We start from the raw sequence: 21,151 nt of genomic DNA on the forward strand, positions 1-21,151 counted from the left end.
ATTACTATAAACTGCATTTCCACATACACATATTACTCAATGAAAATGCATTATTATGCACACGACCATAAATCATGTAGAAAAGTCTTATTATAACACCTAAGATATCCATTCATTCTCAATGGAATAGTTCCTTTCAACGACCATGACATACCGGATGTGCCGCCATTGTTTGTATACGGGAGTCAATGGAAGTGTTTGTTATATCGAAGGCTTTGATCCCAGCCAGCCCCAACATATCAACATCCATCTTGATTCCTCTTCAGTGACCCCCAGCTATGATTGAAGATCAACTATGTGCATCCCAAGTTCTACAGGTGAAACTCCAAAACTTAAAAGGTGAAATATTATATAGACTCATTACATGCAAAGCGAGATATTTCAAGCCTATGTTATAATTTTGATGATTATGGTTTACAGGTTATGAAAACCCCAAATTCAAAGTCTCAGAAAAATCGCAAGATACCGGATCTCAAAGATGGAAGCTTTTTGTAGGCAAACTTCTATTGCGTGTAAAATGGTCTGTTTATTTTAGCTGAAGAGGTAATGTGCCACATCATCAGTAATTGACGTTTCTTAAAAGCGATGCGTGAGTGAGCATGACATCACGTTTCTCATATCTGCCTCTTTTTCAATCCTCCATCATTTCCTTCAGAAAATGAATTAGAAGGAGGAGCTAGAACAGAAGGAAGGGAGGGAGGATGAACAAATAGAGAAATTATCTGGAAACTATTTCTCTGAGCATGTGGTATCAATCACGTCATGTAAATTTACACTTTGATATTCAGAAAATCAGACCTTACCTTATCACTTTACACTATTATTGTAATGATAATGGTTATTGAAGTCAAAAGTATCTACTAAGAAACATCAACATAAACATTTGTGTCAGGCTAAGCTTGGTGGTAGAGGTAGGTCACTTCCTTGTTGTATGAGCCACACACTGAAGTCAAGTCCACCAAGATTACATAGACCAGCTAAGTGGACAAATGACTCTCTTTTTCCTGAACCCCTAAACTTGGAATACTGCAAACTGCCTGTCCATCCAAATGTAATCTTTTATGTAAGTCTCTTTATACTAAAAACAACACCAATTCGATTTTTGATCTTAACAGAAGATAAACACTTGGTTATAAAAGCAGTTTTTGCAGTGAGGTGAATTAACAGTTGTGTGCAAAAACACAACTGATTCACATCATGTCTGCAATGAATATCTTGCAGTATCTTGCACTCAATAGGACATCTTAGGCTCAATCAAACTGCTTCAGTGCATTTACAGAAGCAAAATGTACAAATAAGAGGAACATTTTCACTCTCGCAGTGACTTTCCTGACACACTGAAAGAAGTTATTCAAAGAAAAGAGAAACAGAAAACAGACAAGGGGATGTGAAACTCAACTGGGTTTAAACACACTTTTATTCTCAGAGGCAGTTCCAACTGTAGCAGCAACAGAAATCTTACAAAAACTCAGGCTAAACCATCACCAAGATACATTTATCTATATACTATAAAACAATTAAACATAATATACATCATTAAGAGTGAAATGAAGTATAATAGCCCAAATATTTTTTTGTTTCCATAAATCAATCAACTAGAAGAGTAATTAGGCTAGGTCTAGTGTAGTTTGGCAGCTGAAGGTCCATACGATGTAATCAGTCAATGACATGCTAAGTGATGGATTATCGGTAAATTAAACCACAGAGTAGGTGGCATTGTGTTGCACTAGTGCAGTGAGCAAATGATCTGAATCTTTAGGATGAAGATAAGGGCCAGAGGAAAGGGGGTTGGTATGGATGGTGGTTTAAAGAAATCAGCCGTAAGACATGTAGTCATCCATAAATACGGCTACAATTAAGAAATAACTGTCTGCTGGTCATTATCGGAAAACAAGACCTGACAGGGCAAAAAGGTCTGTTTCCTCCAAAAAGAAGACAGTGACCCAAACCACAGGTCCAAACTATCCAATAATCTTGTAGGGAGGAAGCAGTCAGTTGGTATTCTGTCTATAATGTGGAATGGAAAGTCAAAAAAGTGACCCAAAACGTTTGAAAGACAATGTATATGAAAACAAAAAAAAAAATAATCTCAAACTGCAATTGACTCGTCCAAATGGTTCTCAACATAACATTGCCTTGAACATTATTCTTGCCCAGATGGTCAGCAACAGGAGATAGGGTAACTCTTCCTCCACACAATAATAACAGTAATTATAAATCACTGAAGCAGCCCATCTTGCTGCTGGTGATGTAAACATGACCTGTTGCTATCTTGACATTTCTGCCCGATAAATTACTTTGCCTATCTGTAATGAGAGTGAAATTTGCCTCTTGTGTTGTTGCAAGGGAGGCCGCCGTGGTTAAAGAATATGATAGTGACGTCAAGTCCGACACATCAGGGCACAAAATTTACGCGCGAGTCTCCGAAAAATCCAACCTAATTTTGCGTTCAAGTCATTTTTCTACTCCACTATCGGAGGTCAGAATTTCCAAAGATCCGATGTGGCATGAAGGCACTATTAGTACTGACTGATGCTAAGCATCATGCTTCTGCTGTATGTAATAATGCAAAAATGATCAGTGAAATTTTGGAAAGTGCAACAGGGATGCAAAGTATTCAAAATATTTGGGGGCCAAGCATCGAAGCTGCATAGGCCCCCATTGTTTTTGTACATTTTGTTATTGTTTTTTCTTCCGCCATGGGAGTCTATGGCAGCCCTGATAGGGGACAGTCCCATGATTCATTTCCTCAAGTTTCATGTCGGCACCTCGAGCTCCCGTATGCCTGATCTTCAAAAATGAGGCATTGTTGGAATCCTTGAACCAAGTCCAGTTTAATGCACTCTATGATGTCAATTTCCGCCATGATGGATTTTCCACCATTTTGGATTTTATCAAAAATACAAAAAAGTTTTCACAGGTCACAAATTTTGACTAATCTTCCACCAAATTTGACATGTCATCTTCAGTACATGTCTCACAAGGGGAGTCTATGGGGCTAGACAGCTAAATTGGTCTATTTCACCTGATTGTCATTAAAAAATCGAAGATTGGATTTTAGTTTCTACAAGCTCAATATGGGTTATAGGTCGAAAGTTGAATGAACAATTACTTATGGCCCTTTGGTTTCACACAGGCTTGGTCATTGTTGCCCATAACACACTAGCACCCTGCTAAGGAATGACGTCATTGACACGTTTGAAAGGCTTTTTAGAGCGATTAAGAGATTTAAAAAATCTAATACTCAGCCGTGTGTATTTTCCTTGACCCCCCTTTCACATGCAATATTCCGATTTCTACTCAAAAAAATATATCCAGAGAAAAGTGGATTTTAGGAGAAACTCCATTCACCTCCATTCATTCTCCACTTGCTCGCGATCGCCCTCTAGTTGCAGTACCATGCGGAAGTATTCAGCGAGTGGTCATTCTCCCCTTATTAGACATTCTCTGATCAAACCCAAACTTAGAACATGAACTTCAGACCCCATTGGAAGGATGCACAATACATTTGGTGACCTTTGACCTCTAGGGGACACTGAGATTAGCAAAACTGCATTTTGGCCTGTGGTGTTTGGTAATACCATCGGAGGTCTTTAGGCCAACACAGGCCAACTCGTGACACCATCATAATTGATTCGGCCGCCATTTTGGATTTAATCAGAAACACTAAAAAGTTTTCACAGGACATACATTTCATCTAGTCTTCACCAAAATGTTTATTGGCGCAATTGACCATTCGCAAAACCCCGCCCTCGAACGGCCATTGTCCAATCGTAGCTCAGCAACGGTAACTAAGTAGAAGGACGCCCGTCAAACATTGCGAATTCTGCTAGATGGTGCAATGATGCGCCTATGGCACGAGAAAGTCATACACCAGGTGCCCCAAAAGTTTAGAGGGAGGGGGCGTTTTTTCGCCTTTCCAAAGCCCAAAACCCAAGTGGAAAGATGCCTTCAATGGATTAAGCAGTGTGAGAGACCTCAATCACAGCTAAATGTCTCAAAGATTCATAACTTTCCATATCAGAATGACCTCACCCTCTTACATATGTGGCACTTAACATTAATCTCGTTACACAAGACGGCGGATCCGGAAAGAAACACAAGCACCCACACCTTAAGTGTATCTAAATTAGCTACCTACCTAAAATGACATTTTACCGTGACGAAGAACAGTGTTATGTTGAAAGATACTTGTAGGCTACAAAACTGCTTGGAGGTTACGTCTGCTCGATCGAGTCAACTTGAATGCAATAGTTTTAATCACCCAAGCAGCGTCAGGTGCACCAGTGCAACCTAGATTTTTTTTCAGGCTCACTCTAATACATTTTGGGCGCATTTGAGCTCTGTAGAACGTCTGTTCTCATTTGTTTGACTGGCGTAGTAACAATAAGTAGGGGGCGCGGCTTTTGCGAACGGTCAATTGACAGACGGGGTGGTTGCCAAAGAGGGCGCCATTTATTCAAACGGACCATTTCAATACCCAGCCTAAATATAAGGTTTTAATTGGGCGTGTAAAATTGCAATTGAGTTTAATTTTTATGAATCAACGTTGAATACTATTGTAACATCAAAGAACACAGTACAATACTCGATTCATCCATTCTATGTCCTCTTTAACTAAACTGCAATTTGGCTTGTACCTGTTGATGTGTTTGGAATTAAAACTTACTCGTAGTGTATTTTAATATTGTTCAGACTGAGCCTTACAGTGGGTACGGGTTGAGAATGCACCTTTTCCCGTGGGACTCCCGAAGAGATCCCGCAGGCTGTCAAGCCGATTTTTTTCGAGGCTAAGGCAATGTACCCAAACAACCACCAGGTGGCAGAAAGTTTCAACCCACATTTCAACATTTAATGATGAAGACCGCATATTAGTGATGCGCGGGTGGGCTTTTTTTAAAACCCGCCCCAACCCGACTCTTCAGGAGATCCAAACCGCCCCGCCCAATCTGCATAAATATGTTCGAATTGTGACCCAAATCCGACCCGACCCGACCCGCGGAGAGGAAAAAACGCACCTAACGTCTTTCGTAGCTTAATTAGCCTAATTCTCCCACATGAGCACAACAGCGGGTTACAATAATCAGTCATTTTGACAATCTGCGCTCTTCCACACCATAATCTGCAGCCTAGACATAGCCAGTGTTAAATCTTCATCTTCATGGACATAACAAGTTTCCATTCATATTTCCCCTTGCAACTTCATAGGCTAGCCTACTTTTGCGTGACACACTGCCAAGCATTTAACAAGCACAGCTGTTTATTCGTGTATGACAGAAGCAAGGTGTTCTCGCATTGTGCACAACCTTCGATATCCCAGATCAAAGGCTCCATGTCCATAAAGTAGCGAATGCGCATTGGGTGCTGAATTTATGAGAAATTATGTTTTGCGCTCGACCACACCTGCTGTGTATTGCAGGCGCATCGCCACCTAATATGTCGGAAGTTATTGTTAACAAGTGAGAAATGTGCATTTTTACTTTTTTGACCCGACCCACCCGCAATATTTCGAAAAAACTACTAGGCCTACCCAAATCCGCCCCGACCCGCGGGTAAACCCGCGGATATCCGTGGGTAATGGGCTGAACCGCGCATCACTACCGCATATCCGTCAATAGTCGACTCCTAAATCTCATTTAATCATTAAAATGAAGGTGATGACTGGCGAAATTAATCAAACGACGTTTCAATAAACCATTGTTGAAATGAATGAAAATAGTTATAGAAAATCGCCTACAGCCTACCGCCGACACAGCTGATTCTTTGATTGATTCTAAGCTGTTTTGATGTAGGGGATGGGTAAACTGGCGCGCTACAAACATGCTACCAATCAAATGTAATATTAGTAGGACTAGCCTACTTAGACACTTTAGTCATAGGCAACGTTGCCATGTTAATTTGGGCTAGAAGTGCTTGCTTGTGGTGGCGCTCCTGTCTGCTGCTTCTCCCGAATTGTTTGGCAAATTTGTTATTGGGGGAAACGCGGAGAAACGAGATGGTCAGTCCTCGTATTTTTTCTTCACGTTTCGGCTAAGTAATACGTTAAAGTCTTCTTCCGTATTGAACAGACGCTCGACATGTCAGATTGCAGTTGCAGAGTTTTCGAATGTTTTACAACCCAGCTGGTATCCGCTGTTCATTCCGACATATCCCCACTCGGCGGTATTTAACTTTTTTTTTTTTCAAACAACGTGCCATTCCGACATGAGGTCATTAATAGGCTATTAATGTCATAACTATTAGGCTATCATTAGGCTTACTATGCATGGCTGTAGGCAGCTATGAGGCCACTGAGATCTGGACCTCATCGGTTTTGAGAGCTGGAAATACATGTTTGCTAAATATCGATTGTTGTGCATGTTGCGTTCGCGACTCGGGGAAGTGAAAGCAGTTCTGTATAGACATTGCAAGTTTTCATGGTGATCATCTGCGCCGCGCAGCTGTAGCTGATTGTGAAAGCCGATTGGAAATACATAAGTTTAGAGCGAACGTTTAAACTATGTTTGCCATGGTAGACAAAAACACTCAAATAAAACAATAGCCTAAAAAATAACTGTAGTGCGTAATGGACACGGCTCTATATCCTAAATAATTTTCGAGGTTCGCCATTTGGTAATATGACCTATCCTTACTGACAATAATTTAGATTGAGCACAACTAAAGTTGCACGAAGGCAAAATACAGTCCTAAAAGCCTATTCTAGCCTGGCCAATATTGTAGATGTGCAAAAGCAGCATTTGCGTGCGTGCTTGCCGGTGAGGTGTAGCCTACAAAAATGAGCATAACATCTGATTATTAACTCATTCACTGCCATTGACGTCTTTAAACGTCAATTTAGACACATACGTTGACTGCCATTGACGTCTATAGACGTCAATTGCCTTTTTCAATGGGGAGGGCTCCTGGGTGGGCTTGGGAACGATCTGGCAGAGTTTCAGGCTTGTAAACAGACTGTACTAGCGATCCCAACCGCTAGATGACAGCAGTGCCATTTGGATGATTAGTATCTGCCTATAGTGCACATGCAGAGGCAGCATGCAACAAGCAAGACACTGAAGATCGACCACAGTGGATCTAGTTTGCACGCGATGCAGGGAATAAATATGCTTACTTCTTACATCAAGGATGGAAAACACGTTAACGGTATGATCCATTTACATTGGATATTGCTATATAGACTAACAACTTTGCTAGTGCTAGCTTGCTAAGTCTACCGTCCTGTTCAGAGTCTTTAGCGACCATCAGAGTCCCTAGCAACCTTGTCGAGACTGACGAGATAACAGTGCAATCGTGGCAGACATAATCCTGAATCGCTAACGTTAAAAAGTTGATTTTCACAAAAAGATCATTTTCTCCATGTTTTGGTCAAAACAGGTGTTTTTAGCCAAACTAACCCTTGTTCTACTGACGATTACTAAAGAACGGAAAATGATAGAAACAAACCGTTTTTTCCTGGTGAAAGAAGAGAGTCTACTCTTTCATTTGGTACCTTCAGTGTTTACATAGTCATAAAGCTCACCGTTCGGGTGATCTTGGAAAAACAGTCAAAATGCTGTAAAACGTCTGGCAGTATGGAGCGCTCTGCACTGAAAATCGCTGGCAGCCAATGAGTTAAAGTATGGCTATAGGATATAGGCTACTGGTAAGAGAAGAGCTGGTTTAAAATTCAAGTAGTAAAAAAGTTTGTGCACATCCCCGGTCAAGGTGCAGAACAAGAGTAAATCATAAAAAATGGAAAAAGGTTTGCACACTTGAAATCCTTCTTTTTTGATTTTCTTTTCTTTTCTTTTCTTTTCTTTTCTTCCCCAATGCTTCCACGCAGCCATATTCACAAGCGTTTGCCCAACACAGCCAACCGAGATCCATAGAGAGCCGAAGTCCCGCCCCTTCCGTTTGCCTCCATGGGACCTATCTTTGGATTTTTTTTTTTATGGCAGTCAATGGAGAAAGATAAATTATTTTCTGGTCCCGATTGTCTTGTGCCTTGAATTACCCATATGATGTTTGTCAATTTTAATGACAATTTTTCACGTCAAGACATTTGAAAAGTATGTTGTAACTAGTGAATTTCAACATTGTGAAAGATCGTGTTTCCAACGACTACAAACACATCAGTCGCGTTAGTGACGTTAGACCAATTCGCAGCCACGGGCGCCAGCAACAGGTCTTATTTGAGCTTCCCCCTTGCCGATGAAAATATCATGAGTCAGAGGATTAAACTCATCAGATAAGTTGTATTTCATTCATAGACTGTACAAACACTACTGTTAAGTGACTTAGCTGGCAGCAAGATGTAACCGTTAACTAGCATAATAGCTAGCTAACTAGCCAGCCTCTCGTTTGCTAGTTGGTGACGTGCATCGTTTGAGACGAGAGATGTAGTCCACTGAACGGATTCGCACAAAACTTTTAACTTCTAACGAAAAACAGAACTTTATTAATGTGAAAAATTATCTTTTAAATTCCCACACATCATATGTGAAATGCACGGTCCAACTGGAACGGGACCAAAAAATAATTGTTATCTCTCCATTGACTCCCGTGCATAAAAAATCGTGAAATAGGTCCCATAGACCGGAAGTAGAAGGGCGTGACTTCGGCTCTCTATTGTGATCCTGCCAAACAGAGAGTGACTTCATATCTCAGTCTTTGGTTGCTAGACATGAAACTTATAACAACATTAAGTTGTCATGGCAACTCCAGCCTAACTGCTTGGCCCCTCATTGCTGCTTGCAGCTATATTTTTTATAATGTATTTGCACTTATTTAAAGAGACCCTATGCAACTTTCTGCAGGAGACGATCGCTCCTTGTTTACATCTGGAAATCTGAGACGAAGAACTACGCTTGCAATTTATATATTTAAATATAGCCTATACATGTATAAATATACATGCTAAAGCTGTCGGGGAAAATGTCGGAGAAAATGCAAGCATAAAACGAGCGAAAACGAAAAACGAAACCGAAACCAGAGATGAAATCGCCAATCCTGCATAGTTCCTCTTTAACTGTTGCAGTGACAAAAACAAAGTATTGTATGTAGTAATTTGTTGTGGATTAGATGAGGGGTCTGACTGCTTAAAAGAAACTGACAATGAAAGGGGATGTTTATAACGTTTTATTGTGCCATCTTCTGTATCTTTAGATACAACACTTAAAGCAACCCCTTGCCACCTAGTCTAACTATTGTTGCTTACATAGCCACTGGCTAAATTGTGATACATAGTCCTAATTAGTGGCACCGATAATGTGGATGTCGTAATCCAGAAAGTTCATATCTGGATCAGGGTGATCCAATCCAATATAGCTGAGGTAAAAGAAAAATAGATTACCTGATCCTGAATAGTAAAACATAGAGTTTTCAAATCCGGATAATTTTTATCCAGATTAAACAACTGGGCCCTGGTACTCCCAAGTAATCCAGCTCTGGGCCCCTATTGATCCCTTTTACAGTATGTGTTTTTAAACAGTTCTTCGTTATCTAGAATAACTAAAAATGAGCTTGCAAAGCAAATATATTTAAAAATGTTCACCCAGAAGAACATGCCCCTGAATCCTCCTAGTTGGCTGGTTTTATTTTTCTACGCAATGTACTCGCCTTTTTTCCCCTTACCTGTTTGCCATAAGAAAAGTCATTGCGCCAGGGAGACAAATATGTTTTCTCTAGATTCCATCTCTCATTTTGACCAAAAATATCAAATTTTGTCATCTAAAACATTAAAAACAAAACAATCAATTCAGTGCTGAGCATTTTCAGCCATGTGTGCTAGACATCTCTGGTTGTTTGTGTTCATTTCTATTGTGTTCTGCTTTTAGACAAAACGTAAACAATTGTAAAAGAACCTCTTCTCCTCCAACGTACATGCACCATCAAGCAATGGCCTTTGCTTCTGGTAGGAATGACTCCCAGTATTTTGTCAGCTGGAATAGAATAGAAAAATACAGTTCAAATATACTACATGTATTCCTCCTAGGCAATGTTATGTATTCCACTGACAAACCAATATACTGTACCTGTTGTTGTGAATGTAGTAAGACCTGCAGGTATTTTAGCATCTGTTTCTTAAAGTCCTTGGCCTTTTCCCTCTGTTGGAGAAATGCAATCATTTATAGTTTGCCCCTTTCTGTTTACTTAATACCAGACAGATATATACCATTCTTAAAGAAATCATAGTCACACCTCAAACCAAATGACTTCTTTTCGAACAGTTGCTGAAATCCTTTCAAAGTCTCTCTCATACTGAGTCACCCTTGCCTCCCACTGTGAATAAAGGACAGACAAAGAAACTGTGTTAGTTTACACGTGTGGTCCCATCACATTCTCACTTGATAAAATACACTATAAAAAATATTTTGAATTCAAAGGAGTTTATGATCTCTGTAGAACAAAATGTAAGAGTACAGAATGTTACCTCAGTAATTTCATCCTTAGCTAACTGTAGTTTCTCTGGCTTGTTGGCCCATAACAGCTTGGCCTCAGCTTCACGTTTCTTCTGAAGCATGTTCTGAGCATCCTGCCAGCGCTGCCACGTCTTCATGCGCTGGTCAAAACACCCCTGGTAGAAAACAGACCAGAAATGCACTAAATAATATGCACTAAATACCTTTGTATAATTTCACCAGTAATTACTAACTGCATGTTTGCATAATAACCAGACAAATGTGAAAAGGTATTTGAATCTGTATTGCAGATCCGTCTGAACTCTCATTCCAAAATCACCAAAACCATATCGAATATGAGACAGAGCTGCACCCCTTAAAGTGTAAGTTTGGCAGAAATTGAAAATAAAGCTATTTTCTGAATGAAAATACATCAACTAAGCCGTGGAGGAAGTAATTTTCGCTCATCTAGCAGTACAGAGCTATCACGGGCAGGAGCGACAGCCCAAAATCGCAAACAGTGGGTTAGCATGGGGATTAGAGCCACACGCTTTCAAAATCGCATTTTTAAACCACTAACATTGCTCAAAACAGCGCCAAACCTCATCAGTAGCTTGCTCTAGGTGTCTACACATAAAACGAAGCACCAATCAGTCTGTAAACTTTGGAATAGTCAGTATACACGTAGAATCAATTCGAGACCGCAACCCCGTCTGAACCACAGAAATGTCTCGCGAGATCTCACACGGAAGTACGGGAGCTATTCCTATGGTTAGTCAAAATCGCATTTTTAAACCAATAACCTTGCTCAAAACAGCGCCAAACCTCGTCAGAAGCTTGCTCTAGGTGTCTACACATAAAACGAAGCACCAACAACTTGGCTCATGAACCCGACGTTTATAAAAGAAGACTGTTATGAACTCTTACCCCTTCCAGCTCCTCACGAAGGAAAATCCACGACCTCTCGTGTGAGATCTCGCGAGACATTTATGTGGTTCAGACGGGGTTGCGGTCTCGAATTGATTCTACGTGTATACTGACTATTCCCAAGTTTACAGACTGATTGGTGCTTCGTTTTATGTGTAGACACCTAGAGCAAGCTACTGATGAGGTTTGGCGCTGTTTTGAGCAATGTTAGTGGTTTAAAAATGCGATTTTGAAAGCGTGTGGCTCTAATCCCCATGCTAACCCACTGTTTGCGATTTTGGGCTGTCACTCCTGCCCGTGATAGCTCTGTACTGCGTGATGAGCGAAAATTACTCCACGGCTTAGTTGATGTATTTTCATTCAGAAAATAGCTTTATTTTCAATTTCCGCCAAACTTACACTTTAAGTAGTCTGGCTAACACCGGACCGATACTCAAATCTCATCTGCGGTTGAGCTGTTGCATTTTTATAGAACAGTATATAACTGGTGATGGCTAGATATACAAAAGTGTGTTTCCAAGGACATGGAACTCAGCTTCATCCAAGGATTCCAATGGTACCTCATTTTGGAAAATCGTATCTTGTCGTGCTGTAAAATCGCTATTTTAATTCGCCTTTGGCTAAGCCCCGCCCCCCTTAGTTATTGTTGCGAAGTCCGTCAGTCTAACCGGTGTTCAGACCGGAGTTCATTATCGAAGCCGTATGCCAGTCTGTAAAAGTTACAACCCATGAGGCTTTTTTACAGAGCCACGGAACTGTATTTTATTTAAAATCTGTTGAACAACCCCAGTACGACATGGATACACACGAATACAAATTAATATCTAGGTTTGTTGCGTGACAAACTTAAGACAGGGAGCCAATTAAAATCACTGTGCTAGATAGACTTGCCTGCATATTAGACTACAAGGACACCGGGTAATGTCATGTAAGGAACTAGTAGCCTACTGCAAATAAACGGAAACATAGTCTATATTACGAAATGACTTCAACTTTATTAATGTATGGTGAATAAATGGTACACTACTGTGCACAGACCCAAGCTTTTCTGAGGCGAGCACGTTAGGAGCGGTTAGCTAACTATGCTAACGATAGTTATCTACGAGTCTCCTCTAAGTGACAATCATATTATACACAATGCTGACAGTGCTGAGAACATCCTCGTTTATCTTACTTACATCCGTGTTTATCTTACTTACACTGAGTTGACTGTGTGGCTTAATCCACAGATGTGGTGCAGCTGTTTCATTACGGTTTGCTACGGAGTAACCCTTTGCTTAAAATTGGGGACCGCTGGGAGAAGACACTTTAATCTAATTTAACATAATTACAAAATAAGTATAATCAATATTGAAAGCCATCATCTGTGTATCGGTGTTGCGTTAATCCCACACATTTCCTTTGCCCGTCCTTTTTAAATTTACATCACTATAAAATAATATAAAACCGGAAAAAAATCACGGCTTCCAAAGCATTTCTATGAAGCCATAACGTGAAACCAGAGACGGTTGAAAAAGCGAGACGATTCACAGGAGGCTTCTTCCTGTTCCCCTATGACGTAGGGTTCGAACGCGCCACGCCTTTTTAGGAGACTTGGGGGAGATTTTTTACAATGTAACCCTATGGAAGAAATCTTTTTTTTCTTGGATTTTGCCCCAGCCTTAATTTATACAGTTCGATATTGAAAATGTTAATGCATTTTCTGTAAATCACATATGTTTTTCACATTCTGACACCGACATGGTATTTTTTTAAATAAGCAATTATGGAGAAAAACGACTTTGTTTGTCACTTGTCTGGCTGTTTCTGTAATCCACTGGCACGCGATCAGATGCAGGTTCGGCCCATTCTAATTTCTGGAGCCCAGCACCCTTGACGTTCAGTCTAATATCTCCACCATACTTCATCCGATTTTGTTTATCAGAACTTCCCCATAAACGCCACATCATAAGCTTTACGGTGATATATCGGTTAAGGAATTTATGGCGCGAATCTATTTAACTAGCCTACGTGAAATAAATCAAGAGTTGACGTAACGTTTGCTTCAGCTGGAAGAGAAACAGGGGGACATCTTCACGTCTGATGGAGAAACTGCTGGATGAACTAAGGTAAATATAAGTAATTTTACGTTATTATTAGGCTACTTGCTGTCCATATTATTACACCAAAATCGTTTGTAAAAGTTATTTTTGCCTGTAATTACATCTGTGTGTAGGACTGGCACTTAAAAGATTTCTTCTATTTTGACTGATGTTGTTTGTCACGTAAATGTTGGAGGAACTAGCTTTAATTTTGGTTAGCACCAGAAAAGGCTGCTTGCATTGGCTTATGTCCCTGTGGCGTCGTCTGAAATCTGGTAAAGTTTAGTCAAGGGAATAGGTCTAGGCTACTGTAAGTAGTGAGCTGATATGACCTCTCCAAGCTGTGAGTCCTCAAGTAGCCAACAATACTTAGTGAAAAGAGTTATGGTTGGTTGTGATTAAGAGTATGTGGAAGTGATGTATAATAAAGCTAAAAACCTATTCACTCAGACTTGTTTTTTCCCCCACAGATGGCTGGAGATAAGTAGGCCTAGCCTACGTGCAACTACATGGGGTGGAAGCACCCGACTGCAAATATGAAGTTGTTTGAGTCATTTCTAAATAAAATGAAAAACATCGTTTTCCTTTTGCAAACCTAATACCTGTTCCAGTGTCTTTGTCATGTTTTCATAGTAGAATGTGGCACACAGAGAAGCAGTCACCATCAGCTGTTCTGTACATCAGCTTTTGCCTGTCCTCCACACTTAGCCCCCATATTTAGTTAAAGATTTAGATGGTAAAACATCTTGACCATGACCATTATCTGTATTTTTGGGGCAAATGTCAAAAACATGAAAACATTCTACCCTTTAAAAATTCTAGTAGTTACTGCAACTTAAGTTATGAGTGAATTGATTATAACTTCTGATCAAAGGTGATGAATTGATTGGGTTTTTTTTTTCACTGAGTAGATGACAACATTGTGAGTTTCAAATACACTCTAGGTTTTTCTGTATTTACAACAGAAATTGGGGGAAAATTAGATTAATCTTGATAAATTGGTTTGTAGGGGTTACATTTAAAAGAAATATGTGTGTTCTCCTCAACCTTATTGAAGATATTTTATACCATGTTAACAAGCTCTTTCTCCTGAATACAATGGTGGGTATAATGTATCTCTGTTATGTAGCATAACCACCATAGACTAAAAAATAACCACACAATAACCCTCTCTGTGCCACAAGGGCATCAAGTATAAACAAATGGAATGTTCTGTCGAAGCATTATGACACGCATATTTAGGAGACAGGAAGTGTGTACAATTCCATCCCATTGTAAATGCCTGAGCTGCTTCATCTTGGGTATTTAAGTATCTTTGGTGAAACTGTCAGACTCTATCTTCATGTGCAGAGCTACTGCACTGCCATTGGCTCATCCGCGTTCGATAGGCGGGACTTAGCCAAAGGTGAATTGCATATAGAGCTCCACAGTCCTGCCCACAGCCTTGTACGGAAGTAAAAATCCAATACAATTTCTCCATTGACAACTGGAGAATAAGCCATAAAATCGTAATCGTCCATGGTAGACTTAAAACCAGCTACGATGTGACTAAGCGATTATACTGGCTCATATAGATGTCAAAAGTTAACGGGGCATCAACCTTGTTTTTGAGAAAACAATGTTTTATTCACGATTTAACGAGAGTACTACACTACCCAACACCCTACCGTGTAAAACTGGTGAAAACAGAGCCTTTGATTGGTAGAGATCGCCGTTGCCATGGCAATCCCAAACAAACTGTACTCAATTTTTCCCGCGCCCATGTCCGGCTAGCGTCTCGCTGGAACTTCAAAACTTAAAATGGCTGCAGGGCTGTCAGGACCGATGTGTGGTCTTCCGAAAAAGAACAGTTTTCTCATCTTGAAGGTTGAATTTACTCAATGGAAACGGTAGGAAGTAATCATCTTCTTTTCTCAGATTAATATGGAACCATGTTAAACTATCGTTAGGCTGCAAACGTTGGAAATGTGTGTACGTTTGCAAAGCATCATGGGATTTGAGTTCTCTAACTAGGAATTTAAGATATGTACACAGTCTTGTACCTTTCGCTTTTTTTACATTTTCTGTTCATTTTTTCACTCGAAATTACAAGTTATATGCTTATGAGTCACATCGTAGCTGGTTAGCCTAAGGCATGGTCTAAAACTCTTTATATCCGGATTTTTCCAGAAGTCAATGGGAGAAATGAATGAGAAATTTTCTTCCGGACAAGCACCTCTCTCGGAGGAGGGGCGGGACTGTGGAGCTCTATTTCCAAGGGCATGGAACTCTGCTTTATCCAATGATTCTAATGGTACCTCATTTTGGAAAATCGGAGATATAGGTCAAAAGTTACATGCACACACCTTCATAGACAAAGACAGCCCAGCCCAGCTTCATAATTATGCAGCTGCCAGATGGCTTAAAACTCTGCAAGGTGTTCGCAATCAAGAGTCTGGGAGCTAGAGCCATGGTGTCATAATGGACCAACATTCTGCCATTAATTTAGGAGATCTAGGAGAGCAGGGCAGGGTGGTAGAAGGTCCTTAACCCAGTAGCAGGATCAGTATCTGCTCCTTCTGCAAAGAGGAACAGTAGGAGCCCTGCTAGAGCCCAACAGAATGACCTCCAGCAGGCCGCTGGTGTGAATGCAGGGTATAAAATTAACTTTTTGACCTACCAGCCAATGGCAGGCAAGGTGTGAATACTTACCGGCCAAAATATATTTTTACCAGCCACTAATTTTTTATAATAGTAAAATGGTATGAAATTCTGTTAATTGTTCATCAATTAATTAATTGTAAGTAGGGAACTATATTAATTACTGTTTTCTGAGGCTGTTAGAAGAAACATCATTTATTTTCATCATACTTTATAAAACAATTGGGTTTGATGGAACTATTTATTTGCTCCTGATTGGCCGAGAGACGTTCCATGAGTTTAAATATCCCATGATAATCAACTCTGACGTTAATAATAAATCACTCCACGATACAATGTGAAGTTGTGAAGTCTGTCTGTCACGTTGCATCCAAGCTGAAATACAGACGCTCAGAACGTAGTATATGACGGAGGTGAATGGTAGCTAGTTGGATGGCATGTAGGCTAAGTAAAATAGTGATGTTTCAAAGCTAAAAGCATGTCCTAATCAGACGCAACGCGAGCTAACGTTTAATTAGGCTACATTGCTTGACAACAGGAGAGATAGAACCAGAGAGGGTTAAAACTGAGCGGATAGTGAAGGATCTTTGATAGAACTAACGAACAACTCACTAGCCTTTGGCCATAGCAACCATCCATTTAGAACTAGTAACGGCAGTTTGTCCTGCACGTAATAGAAATTTGTGGCGGAAAGAAGTAGTTCTACAAACAAGACCGTTTTAGCGATTTAAACGTTTACATTATATTGGGAAATTAAGCCGGCCACTGGCGAGTAAGCCTATTTTTTTGTCCGCCAAAACATATTTTTACCGCATTTGACGAGTGGCGGGTGCTAATTTTAAACCCTGTGTGAATGTCTCAAACCACACTGTCAGAAACAAACTTCATGAGGGTGGCCTGAATGCCCGAAGGTCCTCTTGAGGGACCTGTGCTCACTACCCAGGACCGTGGAGCTCAATTGGAATTTGCCATAGCATACAAAATTGGCAGGTCTGCTACTAGCGCCCTGTGCTTTTCACAGATGAGAGCAGGTTCACCCTGAGCACATGTGACAGACACGAAAGGGTCTGGAGATGTCGTGGAGAATGTTATGCTGCCTGCAACATCATTCAGCATAACCCCACAACATAGGCTGTGTCTCATTCCACCCACTTCTACCCTTCGACTACTAAGTTTTAAAGAGACCCTATGCAACTTTTTCATAGTCATAAAATCGCTCAGAAATCGTTGTTTTGCTTGACTGACCAGTTTCATCGAAAACAGTAATATTTCCTCCCGCCCCCTGTGTCCCTATCCGCTATGGCAACCTTGCAGTTTCTGCAGGAGACGTATCGTCTCCTGTTTACATCTGGAAGTCTGAGATGCGTAAAGAACAAGAAGAACCACGCTTTTAATTTATATATTTATATATAGCCTATATATGTATTAGAGATGGGCATAGATTAAGCTATAGCCTAGAAAAAGCTTGAAACACAATAAAAGAATATATTCTTTACAAAATTATTTAAATAGGCCTATTCTACATACTGAGATTTCTGATATTCATGACAGCACACTTTATGCAGATTGATTGTAGCCTACTATTCATATTACAACTCCGCCTCTTTAATTCAGCTGTCTGCTTGAAGCCTCAAAATGTAAACAACGTAGCATAGTTGGCTAGTTTATCATAGTTTACTGGTTGGACTGTTCAGTTTCACTTTTTCTCCTTTCGAGTTTTGGAGTTGCAAAACATTGGTATTGAGATCATCAGTCAACTCGTGCAAGAGTGACAAATGTAAGAGTTTTAATCAACTTTCTGCAGGAATGATGCTAACCGGAATTCTGAGCTTGCTCCTCAGTATGCGTCCCTACCTACATTTGGACAGCACTAACTAGTTGGCGTCACCTGACTCGGGGAGGGGGGTGTGTTGACAATTTGCATGACGTGTGGAGCTTGACCTGCGCTGCGCAATGGATTATGGGATACCTGAGGGCAAAAAAGATGCATCGATGCACGCTTGGAAATCACGCCAAACGAAGTACCCAACTAGTGAGAGCGCTTGACTTTCGGACAGTCTATTCTGATGTAACTTCCGGAAAATGCACACTGCCCAGCGTGCGTACTGATGTTTCAGACACAGCCTTGGCATGTAACTTTTGACGTGATATACATAAAACTTGCTCTGACAGCTTACGGTATATGTCTGTTTGCAGCATTGAGCAATCAGCACTGAGTTGTCATGGTTACTCCTGCCTACTGCTTGGCCCCTCATTGCTGCTTGCAGCTATATTTATTATTATGAGTAGTAGTAGTAAACCCAGTTCTCATTACAAATTGTACTGTATAAATTATAGCCAACTTTTTTCAAGCCACCTGCATGTCCACACACAGGCATATATTTGAGATGTTTTGCCACACAGAACACATATGTGACCCTGCAAAGCGAAACCAGTCGCTTCGGTTAAATTTACAAAAAGTTACAAGTCATTGTGCTCACATGAACGGCCATAAACTAAGCTTTCCAACGATATGTATATCGAGGGTATTACACAAACTATCACTAAGATAACCGCATACAAAGTTGACATGGTTCTCCTGTCATGATATGCCAGAAGAGGAGAAAATCACCTTTTTAAGCGACGCGGGGACAACGGGAATGACTGCAAATGTGTTGAATCTTCGCCGAGTTTAACAGTCAAAACGTATGTTTTTCCGTGAAATGAGTTCACGATATGAAACTGTAGACTGTATACTGCCGAATTATGCGAAAACGTGGAATTCAACATTTTAAGCTGGAAGTTTGTTTATTGTGGATTTTCTCAAAATAACGTTGTGCGCAAAGCGACTGATTTTGCTTTGAAGGGTCACATATGAGCAAGGCAGCAAATTTGTCCTTGGAAAGTGTATGGCATTTCGGTGATTTGATGATTTATTAGCCACACAGTTCCAGGTTTGGTGGGTCCAACGTGTTTATTTCACATGTACTGTATAATGTGAGCAAGTTGTAGCTAACCATTGGACCACATAGTGAGAGCAGTATTAGTGGGGTCGGATGCATGTGTAATTTTTCTCAGTCATTTCAAATTTGTGTTAAAGTTTGATTTTCACTTCTAAGTTGAAGTTTAGGGTCTACAGAAAAATTTGAGTCCGAGTGTCAAACACACAGATTAAAAATGGCCTCTAGGGGGCGCTGCAAAATAGTAAACTGCTACAATTTTTGATTCGATTTTCCAATTTTAACAAATGAGGTATGCATGGATTCAGAATTAAAAGGAGAAACTGGTATGCCAAGCATTTGGTGACCAGATAAAAATAAATACACTTTTAGCCCAAAATATTACATGGACACAAGCAAAATTATGCTTTTTCAAAGATAAAGTCTGAAAATGTCCTCACAGTTGCTAAGGAATTGTACTTTTTAATGTTATTTCACAAGTCAAGACTGTGTGGTGATTAAACTGAAATTGAAATGCTCCTCACTCTCCTATTCTATGCCCTAGGGGGCGCCGCAAAATGTAGTAACAGCCATAAACTTTCTATGTATGGATTTAGGATCAGGAGTCTCAACTTTTTTCAGTCAATCAATCAATCAATCAATCAAGCCATCATTTATTCACAATAAATTTTCACATAAGAACTTTATATCTGGAAGAAAGTAAATCAATAACAATAAGAAGATAAACAATATTTTTTCTGGCATTCAAAAAATGAACAGAAGACCATTGGGCTAACATTTATTCTGAGAACTTCACTCTACAATGATAACTATAATTTACTTCTTTGATTTATTCTATGTCAGTCTTAGAAGTTCTGACAGTGCACTTTAACTTCGCCTTCATGCACTTGCACCGAGAACTGGCAGGTCGACTTGTACAAGTACTTGTACCACCACACTTCACATCTAGTTGGAATACGTCTTTGGCAAGTGGTAGCGTAGTACAAATGGGAAGAAGTTTGCTGTCCTCTTCTTTCCACCCATGGTCAGTGGGGTTGTTGTCAGACATTATTGACCTACAGTGAGGAGAAAATGTATTTGATACCATGCTAAAGTTGCCTAAAAAGAGGAATATAAAATCGTCATTTGACAATTGATCTTAATGTCTTAATTCAAAAATTGAGTAAAAATAAAACCGCTAAGTACGCCAATTTTCTTTGTGATGGAAGAATGTTTCGTAAATAAATAAATGTTCTTCCTAAATGCTAGGGGGAAGTAAGTATTTGACCCCCAATGTAACCCTATGGGAATTCAACACATAGGGTTAACATAGGGGCGGGCAGATTTTTATTTTTTAAGGCCAGCTATTTTATGGATTCAGGATATTATGCATCCTGATAAAGTTCCCTTGGCCGTTGGAATTAAGATAGCCCCACATCATTACATACCTTTCACCATAGCTAGAGATTGGCATGGTGCTTTTTCCAGTAGGCCTATTAGCCTGTTTGATGCTCATTGAGCTCAATGCAAATCAAACAGGCTAATAGGCCTACTGGAAAAAGCACCATGCCAATCTCTAGCTATGGTGAAGGGTATGTGATGATGTGGGGCTATTTTAATTTCAAAGGCCAAGGGAAATTTATCGGGATGCATAATATCCTAGATCCATGAAATAGCTGGCCTTTAAAAATAAAAATCTGCCTGCCCCTATGTTAACCCTATGTGTTAAATTCCCATAGGGTTACATAGGGGGTCAAATACTTCCTTCCCCTAGCATTTAAGGAAAACATTTATCTATTTACGATACATTCTTCAATCACAAAGAAAATTGGTGTCCTTGGCGGTTTGATTTGTACTAATTTTTTGAGTTAAGGCATTAAGATCAATTGTCAAATGATGATTTTATATTCCTGTTTTAGCAGGGTATCAAATACATGTGCTCCTCACTGTAAATGAATGAATACATAAATGCATGTTTTTTTTTTGATTATATAGTACTCAAATCCATACAGGTGCATACTTACATGTGGGCTGTTGTCCACATGCTTGCTTGGAAGACACTCCTTTTGAGATGTAGATCCAAAGCATCCATTGTTGGCGGGATTCTTTCAACATCCCTCGTCTTCTGTGAGAATAACCTCATTCGATGAAGATCAACATCATTTTTCTCCTTTGATTCACTTGAGTACAGCCTACAGACAAAGTT

The 21,151-nt window shown here is 40.0% G+C and overlaps 1 protein-coding gene across 3 annotated transcripts in view; it reads right to left on the bottom strand.

The window, feature by feature from the left end:
• Positions 1-9,104: 9,104 nt before the first annotated feature.
• snx1a (sorting nexin 1a) overlaps positions 9,105-21,151 on the bottom strand; it is a 45,869-nt gene continuing 33,822 nt past the window's right edge. For all 3 annotated transcript variants that reach the window (XM_062546916.1, XM_062546915.1, XM_062546914.1), the window contains exons 12-15: positions 10,412-10,555; positions 10,180-10,260; positions 10,014-10,085; positions 9,105-9,920 (exon numbers count right to left, since the gene is read on the bottom strand). In XM_062546916.1, coding sequence (XP_062402900.1) covers positions 9,870-9,920; positions 10,014-10,085; positions 10,180-10,260; positions 10,412-10,555 — 348 coding nt within the window. In that variant the 3' untranslated portion in view covers positions 9,105-9,869. The remainder of the gene's footprint in view (positions 9,921-10,013; positions 10,086-10,179; positions 10,261-10,411; positions 10,556-21,151) is intronic.

Source organism: Sardina pilchardus, chromosome 10 (assembly GCF_963854185.1).
Source record: "Sardina pilchardus chromosome 10, fSarPil1.1, whole genome shotgun sequence".
Classification (NCBI taxonomy): domain Eukaryota; kingdom Metazoa; phylum Chordata; class Actinopteri; order Clupeiformes; family Clupeidae; genus Sardina; species Sardina pilchardus.